At 39.1% G+C, this 14,686-nt stretch overlaps 2 protein-coding genes and 1 long non-coding RNA gene across 4 annotated transcripts; 1 reads left to right on the top strand and 2 right to left on the bottom strand.

Annotated features, from left to right (window-relative positions):
- Positions 1 to 2,678: 2,678 nt before the first annotated feature.
- Positions 2,679 to 4,698, bottom strand: LOC131683128 (uncharacterized). The gene is made up of 3 exons (XR_009304387.1): positions 4,564 to 4,698; positions 3,963 to 4,501; positions 2,679 to 3,913 (listed from the first exon to the last, which is right to left on the bottom strand). It is a non-coding gene; the product is annotated as an uncharacterized LOC131683128 (long non-coding RNA).
- A 343-nt stretch (positions 4,699 to 5,041) lies between these two features.
- LOC131679277 (small ribosomal subunit protein eS21) lies at positions 5,042 to 5,855 on the top strand. Its single transcript, XM_058959982.1, has 4 exons — positions 5,042 to 5,152; positions 5,234 to 5,292; positions 5,530 to 5,721; positions 5,792 to 5,855. Exons 2-4 carry the CDS (start codon positions 5,243 to 5,245, stop codon positions 5,799 to 5,801), a joined length of 252 nt encoding a protein of 83 aa, XP_058815965.1. The 5' UTR covers positions 5,042 to 5,152; positions 5,234 to 5,242; the 3' UTR covers positions 5,802 to 5,855.
- Positions 5,856 to 7,508: 1,653 nt separating this feature from the next.
- Positions 7,509 to 11,081, bottom strand: LOC131681452 (daxx-like protein). Of its 2 annotated transcripts, none has more exons than XM_058962246.1 (3): positions 10,467 to 11,081; positions 8,095 to 9,443; positions 7,509 to 8,028 (listed from the first exon to the last, which is right to left on the bottom strand). In XM_058962246.1, the coding sequence occupies exons 1-3, from the start codon at positions 10,509 to 10,511 to the stop codon at positions 7,551 to 7,553; spliced, it is 1,872 nt and encodes a 623-aa protein (XP_058818229.1). In that variant the 5' UTR covers positions 10,512 to 11,081; the 3' UTR covers positions 7,509 to 7,550. The 2 variants fall into 2 exon arrangements, with proteins under 2 accessions (XP_058818229.1, XP_058818228.1); XM_058962245.1 differs by lacking the exon at positions 10,467 to 11,081 and adding an exon at positions 10,240 to 10,384.
- Positions 11,082 to 14,686: the final 3,605 nt, after the last annotated feature.

Here is a 14,686-nt window from a genome sequence, read left to right as displayed (position 1 = left end):
AACCACCCCCCCTTTTCACTGTAAAAGTCTATTTTATATTGAAATTTACTATAAAAACGTTAAAGTTTATTGTTTTTGTATTGTAGCATAACACTAAAACTTACTGTAAATTATTGTAAAAATACTGTACTGTCACAGTGAAAATCAAGGTTTTGTTACTGTACATTTCTATTCGGGAAATCAGTAACACTTTCCTTCCAGCGCTATCTGCGAGCGGTTTCAACGTAGAATCGCCAATAGAGTTAAAACATGTTATAATAATTAGCAACAAGAAAAATGTCATCAAGATAGCGTTAAAACACGTTTTAACTCGTAGTGTGAACGTAGTATTATACTACGTTCACACTGCGAGTTAAAACGTGTTTTAACGCTATCTTGATGACATTTTTCTTGTTGCTAATTATTATAACGTGTTTTAAATCTGTAGTGTGAACATGGTATTAACACCGACTTTTCGAAAAAAAATGCTGTTCTGGTTTATATGGCTGTTTTCGGTGGTATTATCTGCGTATTCAGGGAAGAAACTTTGTAGAACCAAATACAAATATGTTAATACGGAATGCTCTGATGATTTTTCATGGACACATTTTATAACCCAGGTACACCGATAAAGGTACACTGTCAGATTGACAGCATACTTTGATGAAATAGTGCCAAACTAGCAACATAGCTTTTGCTTTGTTGTTATGTTTGAAAATTAATGACATTTAATTTCGATTGCGTTTTTGATTTCGTCTAAATGGTCTAAATCGTCGGAGCAGGAATTAATATTTTGGATACCAGTAGTACGGTCGATAATTGTCTAGTTTAGAGACCTTAGTGATAGAGGTACAATTTTAATACGTTTTTTTTTTGCCAAAATGGTGTATTTTATCCTAAATAAACAGAATCCGAGCGAAAATGTGACAATAACTAATAACTTATATTTGCTCCAAGTAATAAGGCCTGGACTGCGTTGCGGAAATGTCTGACTTCGCTTTGCTTAGGTACTTTTTGTGAAAAATAATTAGACAATGCAGCAAAGGACGGATCCACTTCCGTATACAATCATCGACAGAAGAAGGATATTCAATTTGTTTTTGAGGGGAAATTGTATCCAAAAAATATTGCTGCCCCCCACGGATCTGGATTTCATGGCCTTCGCACGGATAATTTGGAGGCCTATACTGTATCAATTGCCCTAGGAATTCGAAAACATTTCACCACCAGGTCTGGTGTTCAACCGGCTTGGTGAGGGTATAAAATTTTCAAATCAATTATAGACCAAACTCCGGCCGGTCTAATAGAAAGCTTGCTATACGTCGCGGTCATATAGGGCTGACGACAACGATGCATTGGTATTGCTCGTGAGCACTGTCAGCAAGTCTTGATTAAAAGCTACGCATAATTATTTAATCTTCCGGCAGCCGCGCTAGTGCACTGAGTGTACGCGTCTCTGTACAACTAACGAAATCGTCTTAGGGCTGCTGTTCGTTCAGTGGGCTATATGCGCGACTTCCGGAGGGTTAATCAGCGCATTTGTGTGGGTAGTATCCCCGGGTAATAACGGGCGAAAACATTCTGCCTAGTACCGAAACAAGGACTACAAAATCCAATTTGAAAGATATCGAAAAGGATTGTGCATCTTACCAATCATTACTAGAACTTCCAAAAAGATACTCATTGATTGTAATAACAGTATAAAGTGTTAGTAAATAATGAAAATTACCCCACTGCCAGTAAGCAGCATTCTGAATGCACAACAGTAGTAAAAAAAGCATTTTCATGGCACAGCATTAACTTAGCCGTATATTTTACCAAAAACGACTTTCAAATAGCACTTAATGTGATTTAAGCGCTTATCAAGCAGCCGTAAAGATGCATTCAGCATGCTTATTGGTTACCTGGGTATGTTCCTTCCGATTCTGTTTATTTTCAGTCGGCCTATTTCCGCTACGAGGCCAAACACCAACGCTAGAGAGGTGACACTCCCACTATCTGGATTGGATAGCGACCCATCAACTCATGGACCGGGGACCAACGGCTTTACTTCCCTTCCGAAGGAAAGCGTGACCTCAGATTTTTTTCACCTCTGAAAAATCTCAACGACCTCGACTGGGATTGAACCCAGACCAACTGGGGTGGGTGGCGGTCACGCTTACCACCCAACCATCGGCGCCGTCCTGGGTATGTTCAAAACGGTTCATTTAGCAAAATAACTCCTCCGCTTCAGTTTTAACTGTCATTCAGACCTGCTTAAATTACACATCATTGAAACTAGGATTAATCTCAGTATGTATAACTAAAGACGCTGAATTACTGAATATTCAGAGGGATTCAGCGTAGTTATGTATAACGAAAGCAATATGTGTGGGGATAAGAACATCATGGCAAATAATAGTTTACGCAACTAATTCCTCAATCAAACCAATCCGGCTAGAATGGAACAGGATTCCGGCTGAATGAAAAAAAAATCCCCTGCAACAACCGATGCCGGCTGAATTTCGTCCTAGAACCGATAGCGCCGGAAATCATTTATGGGTTGATTGACACTAATGTAGTGGAGTGCACTGGTTTTGCACTATTTTTTCACTTTCTAGTAGAAGTTTAGAAAATTGGGTATGTTCCATTGGCATTCCGTTAGAAAGTGCAAAACCAGTGCACTCCACTACACCGGTAGACAGCAATCGAAAATGCTATTGGAAAATATAGCTGCTTTATTGATATTTTTCTTTTTGTTGAATGGGGGTTTTGTTAGGAAGTGAGAAATGATCGTAATAAACAAAATTTTCTGATCCTAATCAATTAAATGGTTTTTTCTTGTGTTATGTTAGCAGTGCTGCTGCTTTCGAATCACTCGCTACAATACTAGCCTTAACCCTCCGGCACTCGCGCCGTTGTATTTTGTGTAACACCTTCCAAAACTAGCGAAATCATCTTTCAGCACCAGCGGCTGCTCATTCGGGGAGCCATTCCGGCGAGTGCCGGAGGGTTAATTATGCTAATGGGGTTTTTCATTTCATTGATTGCACTGATGTTGCCTTTTCTAGCTGAAGAGCAGGCCACTAGACGTGGTTCATTCCCACTTCTGCTAGAATGTGCAAAACCAATGCAATTCACCGCCCCAGTGTATTTCAATGAAAAACGACAAGATTCTGGCGAGTTCACTGTTCTATTGCTAGTTCGTCGACGATGGTATCAAATTGTACTGTTTGTGATTTGCCCACTGGAGAAAGGTTACAGTACTAGCTGTGGATGATACCCGAAATCGTTCGTTCGGGCGTCTCGTTGGTGTAATTGTGCTGGAACTCTATAAAAGTCGTGGATGTTTCTTCACACTAATCGTCGACGCAGCAGAAGTCCTGCTGTTGAGTGTATGACTATTCGTTTGTACGGGCTAAAACGCTTCTCATCATGATTACTGAGTTTATGTGTAGATCGGATGTGACTGTCAATGGTGTCGACGGACTGGTGTACCATTTTTTGTAATATTTAGCAAGAACATTGCTTTGTATAATATTAAAACGACGAAAATTTTGATGATTCCAGATTGCCCGTATACCGTATTTTATGCCGATAGGGTTCATTTTTTCTTTCCGGGACAACTTCCGTGTACTAGAACAAACCTAATGCCTATTACTTCAACACGAGGTTGAGCTTCTTCCAGCAAGGTACAGAATCAATATTCGTATGTAGCACCACAGTATGTACACATACAATCTCCGGGATCAGGCGAATCACGAAAACGTCACCCGTTTGCTGATCAAATCCGAAGCCTTAATACCTCAATTGGCCATTTGTCTTCAATTCATCCCTAATTGATGTTAGTCTAAAATGTTGCTGCTAGTGACCAAGAGCCATGTCTAAGCAGTTCTTCTACACCTTCGCATGCCATCTGGTGTCAACGCAGTTTACATCTGTTTTAAATTTAAAGCTACAAAAAAAACTTGTTAGTTGATGAAACATTGGGCCAACGCACCTACCTCTTTGAAATAATACAAACAGATAAATTCGGCATATACTTAAGTTTCACTGTGCGTAATCATCGATCGGAAGCACGTTGATATTTCAAGAATCAACTTTCACTCTGGATTTTCCTTACGCTCTGCGCTTATCTTCACACAGAGTTCAAGGTGTTTTTTGTAATTTAATTGTGTGCTCAACACGAATTCCTGTTAAAATCATACGCATAGAGTAATGGGTCATTCACAACAAAGGTAACTTGAGGCGTATATTTTCATTGAACATTGTTGGTCCGGTGGCTGGACATGGTGCGAGTTCTTTGGCTCAACGGCAGCAAACCAGAATGAAAAGGAGTATTTGTTTCGCTCTTGTTTACTCCGGAGAAACTAGGATCAAGCAGTGTATACTGGGACAAACCTGGGAACAAATCTATTGCATCTCCACACGCTTCCATGAGACGACTGACCAGCCTTGTGAACCAAAGTTCTCAACGAGATGTGAACATTTTTTGTTCATCTTTAGTGATTGTTATAATTCCGGCATCTGTATTTTTGCTACACTGTCGAATTGGAATTTATGAATTAAAAGCATTCAGGTACATTTTGTCAACTAAACACCTACTTGATATACAAAAAGTTTTCCAGTTCGCGTAATGCTATCCTTTTCTAATTCGGCACGGTTGCAAGAAAATGGCGAGAACTGCGGTAAATGGTGAAACTTTTTGGTTTCATCTTGTCAGAGTTTGTTATGATGAAAAAACAGCATACTTCGATCATGTAGCGTTGCCAGTTTCAATTTATTTCGACATTTCTAACCTGTCACTGCGAAACCGAGCAATTGGGTATTATAATTTATTTTTTCGGTGTGCCAAAAAATGATGACCCGTTTGTATGAGACCTTGGCGTATTTAATTTGTATTTGGTAGAACCTTATGATGGTTTTAGCAAATATAAATTTGTATTTGGTTTTAGTTTCAAATTCACATTTTGCGATTATTTTCCCGGATTTAACATATTCCCGGTAACAACAACACCCTACTGATATGTATGGAGCAAGAAAATTAGGTACACAATAAAAATTTTCATTTCAAAAGAACTGACAGCTGTCGAAGAAGTTGACATTTCGTGTTTCAAGTGCCAATCGTTCCTCGTTCTTTTTGATCCGCCATTGTATCAAAGTTGCTACTCGACGATTTCTTCAGAACTAAAAAGTGAGTCTATTTTCACAAATTGCATAAAATGTAGATATTTTGCATATTAAGACAAACTTTAAACTGTAATCTATCTTTCAGCTTAAAGAAATGGAGAACGACGCTGGAGAATTCGTTGATTTGTACTGCCCGAGAAAGTGGTAAGTACCGAGTGTTGACATCTCCAATATTAGCCAACACGTGTCGGCTAAAAGCGATGGGCAATTCAATTTTTTAAGCAAAAATACATTGTCTACATTATTCCTGTGAGCTTTTCTAGTGTCCTTTGAATACCCCGCTGCGTTAGTTTGCGAGACAACTCGCGAAAACTACCCATTATCATTTGTTTACAATTCTAACCTAACATTGTTTTGCATCTTCCGCCCAACCACCAACAGCTCATCCAGCAACCGGATCATCCACGCCAAGGATCATGCCTCCATCCAGATCAACATCGTCGATGTGGACCCACTGAGCGGTCGTATGCTGGAGACTTCCAAGGTGTACGCCATTTGCGGCGAAATTCGCCGGATGGGTGAATCGGACGACTGTATCGTGCGGCTCGCCAAGAAAGATGGTCTGCTGACGAAGTAAGTGTTATCGCTGTACAATAGTGGATCAGTGGAATAGATAGTAATTTTCTTCTCTTTTTTGTTTCAGGAACTACTAAAGTGTCTGTTTCAAATGATGTAATCAGTTAATAAAACAGTCAAAAAGCTAATAATGGGACTTTGATTCATTGCAAATGATGACAGGTATCGAATTGGTAACGGTTAGACGCTAAGATGAGGAATCTTAAACGTTTTGAGTAGTTCGGGAGGGGAAATAATCAGAATCTATTAGCTCATACGGCACGTTCCCCGTTTGTAGTTGGAGAAGATTAGTTTCAATGATTAATAAAGATCTATCTTTGGATCATTGTTTCGAAATTATTTTATTTATCTGAAGGAAATTGAATAATTCTAGAGAAAATTTAGAATAGGACGTAAGTAACAATGAGAGATTCACTTTGGGGTCAGTCTCTTCTGTTCATTACTCGACCATTTCAACATTTACTACTCTATTCTTTGCATAATATTCTAATAAAAACCATCGGGTTTCGATATGTACTGGAAAATTAGTGCAAAGTGTTAAATGACGTAATAAACGAAAGAGAAAGTAAAAAAAGAGAGGCTCTCAATGTTACGTCCTATTGAAAATGTTCTCTATAATTCAAGGTTTTAGTTTACAAATAAAACTCATAACGTAAGTAAAGAAGCTAAAATACAATTATGTGCATTCACAGTAACAACAACAAAAACGAGAGCCAAATTCCGTTGAGCTACATTCGTTTGAAAAACCAATCCGCTTTCCTAACGAAGTTAAAAATCTTGTCCCGTCCTTGCTCTGAGAGATAAGGATTCCCGTTCTGCAGATCTGGCATAATGTGGTCACGGATAGAAAAATTAGTTAAAATTTTCTTCAATTGAAAATATTTTCGTCGCACCTAGGTCCAAGTCCACAGTTGAACCATTTCAAAAATAGCTTGAAGATTAAACTTCCTACTAGTCAAAGCGACCAATTAAGATTAATTCCAACGTCCTCGTGAAATGTAACGCTTCCAAGAAAAATCTTAGTCTTGTTTGATCGATAAAAAATAGGTATACGCTAAGGGGCAGAATTTTCTTCTCTTTGCAATGTGAAGTCCGCTAAAAATTTGAGAAAATCTGCACATTTTTCGTAATATTCATCCTTATTTTTGTTTGTTACGAATGCAAGATTCGTTCGTAAGCGATTCGAACGAATCCCATTTAATCTCGCATTCGTCGTAAACTTGGCCCTATTCTCACGGTCACGTCACTTGGTGACTAGAAGGAAATTTTCCTCTAGTCACTAGGTGACGTGACTGTGAGAATAGGGACCAAGAATAAGGGTGATTGAAACTAGAAAGTGCAAACTGAGTTCGTTTTGAATTAGTTTTTTTTGCAAAATATTTTATTGGACTGCATTGTATATACAGTGTGTATGTTTGACATTGATTATAAATAATTTAGCTTTGCTTATCTTAATACAGAAACTCCGTCCGTGTCTTTCAGAAATTGATCAACGGCCTTGATTTTCACGATGTTTAAATTTATAGCGAGTGGTAAAAAACGTGACATAAAACAGAAAACTGCAATACGACCAAAATATATCATACAAACGATAACGGCTTATGTCTATGAAATAGTCCAAAACGATTAGAAGTTAGATTGCATAGCATCCGTAACAGGAGGAGATCGAATTTTGTTTACTAGTCGAATTATGTATCCAAAAAATTTGTGAAGAATTAAAATGAATTACACGATTTGCATTGCGCGGAAAAAAGATAAGGATGAGAAAACTAAAGTTCCGAGTGATCGACTATTTACAAATTTAAACAACGCGCGATCGTCGATCGCTAAGACGTTGGTACAATCAACTCCTCGTCATCCGATATTTCGATATCTTCGAAGTTATCTGGTTTGACGTTTTCCTTGATGAGCATTTCATCTTCCTCCTCGTCATCTTCGTCATCATCCTCATCTTCTGCCTCTTCCGAAGCTGCAACAGTTGCAGTACTTTTCGCTGATTCTGGTTTACTATCGTCTGCCTTCTCATCACTTTTTGGACTACTGCTATCCTTATCTTCGGCGGGTGGACTGTTACTGCTGCCACAGGAAGGAGAGTTTGTAGGCTTTGTCACACTGCTACTTGAGGAAGGTGATTCTGAGCGATCATCTTCCTTCTTCGAACTACTGGATGGTATAGCTTTTGTTGTGACTGTTGCTGCTGGAGTACTACTACTGCTACCGCTACTGGATGGCTTCAAATTATGGCTTGACGCAGTACCCGGCTTTGATTCGTCGTCTGTGTCATGATCCTGAACACGAGCAAACCTGGAAAGTTAGATGAAAAAATTACTGCAAATGTTTCGAATGCCCAACACAAAACCAGTAACTTACTTGTCGATGAGATCTCCGATCTTTCCGTAATGCTTTTTGTTATCCTCCAACTTCTCCAGCAGCTTCCTATCGACGATCGCCGGATCCTTATCCGCGCCCGTGTAATATGAAACCGTTTCATAGAGATCGGTTTTCCTACGCTTCTGTAGCAGCTTTCCAATCTTGATGAAAGCATCCTGCGCAATCTTGGTCATCTCGTCTCGCTTCATACGATAACCGTACTGAGTGTTACAATGCTGCAGGCATTTTAGCACATCGAAAAAGTCCGGAAATGTGTTCGTTCTGTTGACGAACGTTTGGATTGTGCGATTAAACTCCGGATAGTGCGTCCCATCAAAGTGGACCGGCTTCCGCACGATTCGATGTGCGTGTTTGCTTTCCCCAGTGATATCACAGATTTTTTCGTAAATCTCAAACGCTCGCTTCTTGTAACGCTCCTCCATCATGTAGGCGGAATTTATGTCCTCTTCGAAATCTACCTCCATCTCTTCCAGTTTAGCGATGCGCTTTTTCAGAATGTACAGCGCCCGATTTAACCTTCTAATTTGATTGTCCTTTTTTTCGCTGCCAGTGCTGGTAACATTTTCGTTCGTCATCACCGAATTTCTCGACTTTCGACGAATGTTCAATTCCTCCACAATGCTGGCTAGCTTTAGGTAGACTAGCTCTGGCGTTGCTGTGACATCTGCCGTGACTGCAGCCAATGTTTTCTTGAAACTCTTTGAATTGATGAAATCAGGATGAACGCATTCGTAGTATTTTACCAGCTTTTTCTGGATCAGCAGTTCCATCTCTGGGGACCCGTCCGCCTTTCGGCACGCATCCAACAGCTCGGCAAACTCCTTCCCAATAGGATTCTTCTCAACATCACTTGTTCGCTGTTTCTTCTCTGATCGGCTAGTGGAGTGAGAATCGGCTGTACTGCTGCTTCCCGGAGTTGCCGTTTTACGGTCACTCGCCTCTTCCTCGACAACCGAGGAAAGTGGAGACTTCTTTTTGATAACCGACTGTTGCTGTGCTGGTTGTTGTTGTTGATGTTGCCGCTGCTGATGCTGCTGTAGCTTCTTTTGTTGTAGTTGGCGCAGTTGCTCATGATCGTTGATGATTTGCTGATATTTTTGTAGATCCTTTTCCCATTCATCCGAGTAGTTGATGATGGCGAAGCTTTCACTGTTCGATGATGACCGATTATTGTTATCGGCTGTTTTGCTCAAATTAGTTGCAATCGTAATCGGTTTGATGCGCCGTATAGTACTGCCCGGTTCCGGTGGGACCTTCAGTTTGTGGTCGCCACCGTTTACATTCTTTGGAACCGCGCGGTTTAGCTTTCGGCGCTTTGGTTCTCCGGACTGAAATTATGAAAAGAAAAATACGTCAGTAAAGGTTTCTTAATTCCAATTAATCATAAAACGAATATATAGTTTTAGTCATCAGCAACCAAAAAACATCAAGAAAAAACATGTTTTAATTCAGTGAGAACGCATTATTTACCTACATTCATTAGAAATTTCACCCTCCAACTCGCTCAAGCTTTACCATTTATTTATTTTTTATTTTGTCAACCATTCCGCAGTGGTTCACTCTCGACAATCTAGGACCATTCTTCTACTTTCAGGTGTAGTTCAGTATCGTTGATATAAACCGACCCTGGACAAACAAAAACCACCCTTTCCGAAATAAACAAAACATTCAGTAATATTTTCAGTTGCTATAGCAACGCTGAAACATCATTAACCATATCCCCAAAAAAATTAAAGGCAACAATCCATATCTGGGGTCAACACTCTACGACCTTATTGATAATTTCCGCTATGTCCGATGGAAATACCATCAGTCAGCCCACTTTCAGAAGACTGCACAATCCAAAACTTCCATGCTGTAAAATAGCGCCAATATTGAAAACATTCAACAATCCATCCTGTTCATCAGTGCATCCCAGTCAGTACCGCACACCGTCATTAACAAAGAAGTCCCTGCTGTGTGTGCCTACGTGCCATCTAAGCAGGCCCTTTGCCAAAGGGAACTCCTTCCCCTTCCTCTAAACATGCTGCTGTTCTGATTCTACCTTATATAATTAAATTGAGCTTTCGGCTCATTGGATCCGCTTGAAAACCTAATAAGAACAACTGAAACAATGAAACATACCTTCTGCTCTAAACGATTTACCAGTTTCACTATCGAAAATATAAAAACAACCATTAACATTAGCTGTAGTCGAAATTTTTCCTACGTTCTGACATTTCCATCACTCTCATTTTTCGCACACCGACCAAGTGACATTAGCTTTCAGCAGCAGCAGCACCCATCAGCAGTGTGAGTTTTAAGCGCGATCAAGCCTAAATTTTTCCCCCAATCGCATTTTCATCACTTACCTCCTCGTCCGAAGAATCCAGCACGATAATCGAGGAGGGATCCATCTTGGTCCGATACACCGTTCCAGAATGCCGATGACTAATGCGACGCAATACGACGACGACGACGTGTAGGCATTAAAATTTACTATTTTCGAAAATCTTGCACAATTTTCGCCCGACTCCGTTGTCTCACTAGCACAAATTCACCAGACGCAAAATGTTATGACATGCACACCGCTTTGAACATCGAAGCAATTTAATGTGTAATATCATGAAAGCTTCTTTTCCTAATGGTCCTCCGATTCCTGCTGGTGTGTTTGTCTGTACGGTTGTGGAGCTGCTGAATGAATCTAGACTCGCGACCGGGCACTCAATTCGATGCGCGCTGAATAACATATACACCCGCAGCGACAACGGGATACGGCGTACAATGGCAGATTAGTCCGATTGTAATTGCTTCCACATTAGAGAATTTATGATCTATGTCAATTATTGCGAACTATTTGAAGAGGTCCACCAAGCACAACACTTATTCCGAAACACAATAAACATTGTCACGAATGAAAATGAAAGGATATTACACCATTTCTAACACAAAATAAACCGGGTTGTTTGTAAACATTGTACTTTCGACCGTGGAAAGTGAAAGGGAATCAAGTTGGGAGCACTGGTGGTTCAACAGCAAAAATGAGTGACACTCGAGGGCTCGACTGAGTTGGTATAGCGATGTGGTGGTAGTGAGTGATTTTACAAATTTATGTTTACCGTACTGCATAAAGATTTGCCTGAAAGGGTGGTTCGTGAAAATTTAACATAGCACACCGGTGTCGTACACCACCCACTTTATGCTGTTCTGTTATTGCTGGCTGTTCGGAGGTGATAGAAAATAACGGCGTATATCGTGGTATTCTCGAAAACCGTGTTCGCGTTTTCGATTTTACACTACTCTGGTGTTTGGGTGTAATTATCGTAAATTAACAGTTTTTCGAACAACTATCTTCAATTCAAGTAGATGTAACTTTTAAAACAAGTACTGGTTCCCATATGTTGTAAGTGTTCGAATTGTTGCGTATTTTATTTCGTTTTACTATAAAAATTTAATTTGTTCTAAATTTTCATTCTTTGTTTTCGGGGTAACTTTGAGCATGAGCATGATGACCGTACAATTCGTAGTTGCTACTCCGTGATTGACCAGAACAAGAGAAATTGCACAGAGAATCAACGAATGGGGCCTGGGAGTAGCTTTCCATTCTCAATACATGTGCACGTTTCGAGAGTTCTATACTTTGCAATGTCAATAACGGCGCCGGCCACGTCCTTACAGTCACCGGGGAAGAAAAGGAATGTTAGGGCAACAAACGTTGTTATGGAGATCGTGTATACCTTTGCATCTCCACGTTTGCCACGGGAAGGACATTCTGTTAGTAGGATAGGGTAGAGTCACACAAATCTGGATTCACCTAGATAAGTAATGCAATCTAAGCAACTCTCATATCATGTTTTTATTGCTCTGGGCAGCTAGCTGCCGAGAAATTATGATAGATTTATCCTTTGTTGAATTAGTTTGGAAATGCTCGGTTTGTAAAAGAAGCAACTTCAGCTCCGGACCCGATAGTCGGGAGTGTTGCTCATGTTTAATTGAATCTAACGGTATGTTTATGATTTCATTATTCCGTGTTTCTTTATTCCGGCGAATCATGGCATTCTAAAAACAATACAATACCATTAAAATTACCTTTAGTGTTTCTAGACATTGGTCGATACAGATATGGTAATACCTATGTAATTGAAGATTTCATAATACAAGTATTATTTATCGTGTATAAACTTTGGTATTTATATAGCAAATAAAATGACAATTATACTGGGACAGACAACCAAAAACTACCTAGAATATACTTCACACTGTTTATGTACGCTTGAAAATGCTAAACATGGCAACATTTAAGCCAAACAGGCAACGACAGAGCAGAGGATCGCTTTGGTTGGTGAATGAAAAAGCATCAAATTGAAATCGGTTTAGTCATGAAAATCCCGCCAACTTGAAGATGAATGATTGATGGAAGCTTTGAATTTGAAGCATGGTTTGGGTGGATTGAACTGAAAGTTGGCATTTGAAAATGAGAATTCGCATCACTGGACGCCACACACAATGACAACGATTAGCTAGCCTCCATCGACAAAAACTGATTCCTACACCTTTATTTGTACTGGATATTGATTTCTGGTAACCCACTAAAAGCTCCAATTATTGTAAGTGATTTGCTAGGCAAACACGATCATTTACGACGTATTTAATCTATATTGTTTACTCATTAGAAAAAAGATGAGTAGGGAATATCAGAGACATAGCCGGAGTGAAGTAGAATACACTTTAGGCTGTTAATACGAATGCTATTATTGAATTAAGCTTATAGCTGCAAGATTTGTTGGTGTTCTTCCTTCAGTGTTAAACTTTATCGGTTTGTACATTATCAAATTAACATTAGCACAAGACAAGGTATTGGAAAATGATGGTCAACTGATACATCTAGCGGTTCGTCCTCAAATACTGATTGCGACAAATCTAAAGCAGCCCTTACATGTTCAATATTTTTGTCAAAACTAGAGAGTATTGACAAAAGTATTGTACGTGTAATGTAAAAAAGTAGTATTGACGATGTAGATTTCAAATGGGATTTAAATGTTATAACAATATCGTCAATACTGATATTGACAAAAATATTGAACGTGGATCAGCGAAATGTTTCCTCGGAATGGACGTAAGAATATTAGCGAATAACATGTTGGGATTGGTCGAAATGAATGAGTAGTTCCCGCAAGTTCCCGCCTCCTAATTCAGCCCAAGAATCCTCTTCGTATCGTCTCACTGTTGGAGTTGGAAATATAACTCCAAGATTAAGATATAATTGTGCAAAAGTATATAATGTTCGATAATATTTTTTTGAAAAAGACTAATGACTTACACATGTGCGCTGTTCTGCAAAATGTTTAAGGTTTCATATATAAAATAAATATTTTCGTGTGTAAGGTGTCAAACATGGCGTCCAAAATGGCGACTCCAGCGGTTTCACGGCAACCATTTTCAGTTGCGATTTCGAGTCCGTGACACAAATTGCCGCTTCTAGCAGTGGAAACAAATTTCTTGACTTGAACAAGTTCCCTACCCAACGAATTGTACTTACTCAACAAAAGATTAATAGCAAAGTCCATGGCCGATGCTTCAGTCCGTTTATGAACACCGATTCGCTACAAACGACCATTTTATATAAAAAATGACAATGTCAAAACTACGACAAAGGGCACATCAACATCATTCGCTTTGAGCTGAAATTATGTCCCCCCATTCAATAATGACCTATCATCACTTCACTACCATTTGGCATTGGTTTCTCTTGTGCCATTTGAAAGGTCTTGAAATTTTAGGAGTTATCATTGTTTTTTTGAATGTTGAATCACACTGTTCTATTTAGTCTTTCTATTATACTGGCCAAAAAAGCATAAGAGTCCCATATGGATTTTTGTCGAAAATGAGTTATCTGTTGGATTGTATTCTATATCATTACTGAATCACAATGCACAAACAAAATTACCAGGTTAGTTTGGAATAAATTAAAAAAACCAAAACATCCATAAGGCTCAATGAGAATATAAATTTTCAACAGCGTTTTTCTCGGCTTGCTGTTTTTCGATACGCTTTTATGGGCAGTATAGGATATATTAAAAGTTTATTTGTTCATTTTTTGTTCATATGCCCTTTTCACGGGTTCCTACCCACTTGTCGCAATTGATAAAAATAATTTCATCATATCCCAAGCAACATATTTTGTTGTGCAAAAATGTTTAAAAGTAATAATAAAGCCAAATCACGTGTAATAATCCAGCTGCGGTGAACATATTCTCAACTGTTTCATCACCAAAAAAGCCCCGAGGCGGAGTCTATTTGTAACATGTCATGACAACGAACGCTGTACTGCAAATCAATTTTATCACCTAGTTTCAAATTGAGTTCAATTATGTTTGGAAAATTTTCGGTGTTGGAATAATACGATGATATTTTTCGCAAGATAATATTGAACTTTTGGAAGCAAATATTTTTCTCTTTTATACATAGATTTCATCGGCGCGTCTAGATTTACTGTAAATTTTTCAATTTTACTTTTACATTTGTAATGCGCCCTCTAATAAATTCAGAAATGGATGAAAACATTACAATTAGATGGAGCACTCCAGGCAAA

This window comes from Topomyia yanbarensis, chromosome 2 (assembly GCF_030247195.1).
Source record: "Topomyia yanbarensis strain Yona2022 chromosome 2, ASM3024719v1, whole genome shotgun sequence".
In the NCBI taxonomy this organism is placed as follows: Eukaryota; Metazoa; Arthropoda; class Insecta; order Diptera; family Culicidae; genus Topomyia; species Topomyia yanbarensis.
Note: the sequence above shows the minus strand (reverse complement) of the source record. Positions and strands in the feature narration are given on the sequence as shown.

Coding starts and splice junctions, on each gene's coding strand:
- LOC131679277 (XM_058959982.1), top strand. CDS start 5,243: ATGGAGAACGACGCTGGAGAATTCGTTGATTTGTACTGCCCGAGAAAG. Junction 5,293..5,529: donor TTGTACTGCCCGAGAAAGTG/GTAAGTACCGAG, acceptor AACCACCAACAG/CTCATCCAGCAACCGGATCA.
- LOC131681452 (XM_058962245.1), bottom strand. CDS start 10,299: ATGTTAATGGTTGTTTTTATATTTTCGATAGTGAAACTGGTAAATCGT. Junction 9,444..10,239: donor TAAATCGTTTAGAGCAGAAG/GTATGTTTCATT, acceptor TCATAATTTCAG/TCCGGAGAACCAAAGCGCCG. Junction 8,029..8,094: donor ATCGGAGATCTCATCGACAA/GTAAGTTACTGG, acceptor CTAACTTTCCAG/GTTTGCTCGTGTTCAGGATC.